Source organism: Pteropus alecto, unplaced genomic scaffold (genome assembly GCF_000325575.1).
Source record: "Pteropus alecto unplaced genomic scaffold, ASM32557v1 scaffold74, whole genome shotgun sequence".
In the NCBI taxonomy this organism is placed as follows: Eukaryota; Metazoa; Chordata; class Mammalia; order Chiroptera; family Pteropodidae; genus Pteropus; species Pteropus alecto.
The window spans coordinates 643,060-643,837 of NW_006436291.1; the positions used below are offsets into that span (position 1 = coordinate 643,060).

Genomic DNA, 778 nt, shown 5'->3' on the forward strand with positions numbered 1-778 from the left:
CACGCAGCCCACAGAGCAGAGCTGCCCACCTGTGACCTGCCAGGCGGGTTCCAGCCCTCAGGCAGCTTCACGCGAGCAGCGTCCCAGCCAGGCCCAGCTGCTGCGCAGCCCGCACAGCCGGCCTAGCGAAGGCACTGTGGCCACTGGCTCTCCCTGGGGCCCGGCGTGCCCTGGCCAAGCACAGTCCCATGCAGCTGCACCTCCGGCCACCACACCCCTCTGCCGGCTCTGAACCACTGAACGCTTCTCTTCTGAAGTCACGATTCCCCCGGGGAAAGGAGCTGAGCAGCAGGGGACAGGCATGCGGACACGTTGGGCGGGGGCTGCCTCCAGTCTGGACACACGGGGACGTGACTCACCGGTGGGCGCCGATCCCGGGAGGAAGCGCCGTGACCCTGTTGTGCCGAAGGTCCAGCCAGGTGAGGTTGGGCAGCAGCTGGAAGAAGTCGGCGGGGAGGGCGCGGAGGGCGTTCCTCTGCAGGTGCAGCTGCTTCAGAGCAGAGACAAGCGCGCGCGTCAGCCCACGGGGCTTCCAGGGCGACCGGCCACTGCAAGCACGCTGGGCTAAGAGGAAAGCGTGCTGTCCACCCCCACGTGCTTTAAACGGCAGGCGCGGGGCCAACGAGCAAAGCGCCAGGACCCCACTCCGGGGCAGGGGCCGCTGTCCCTGTGCACCGACGCTGGGGGCGGAGCCATGGCACGCGCTGTCCACAAACGCCCTGTGCACCGAGCTCGCACCCGCGGTTTCTCATATTGCTCTTCTGCCCCTGGGCCACAC

At 68.5% G+C, this 778-nt stretch overlaps 1 protein-coding gene across 7 annotated transcripts in view; it reads right to left on the reverse strand.

The window, feature by feature from the left end:
• Positions 1-778, reverse strand: part of LRRC27 (leucine rich repeat containing 27) — a 10,943-nt gene that overhangs the window by 6,704 nt on the left and 3,461 nt on the right. For 4 of the 7 annotated variants that reach the window (XM_025047531.1, XM_025047529.1, XM_025047528.1 and 1 more), the window contains one exon: positions 360-490. In XM_025047531.1, the coding sequence (XP_024903299.1) occupies positions 360-490 (131 nt within the window). Of the gene's footprint in view, positions 1-359; positions 494-778 lie in introns of those variants that run through there. The other 3 variants (XM_025047533.1, XM_025047532.1, XM_025047530.1) reach the window with 2 other exon arrangements.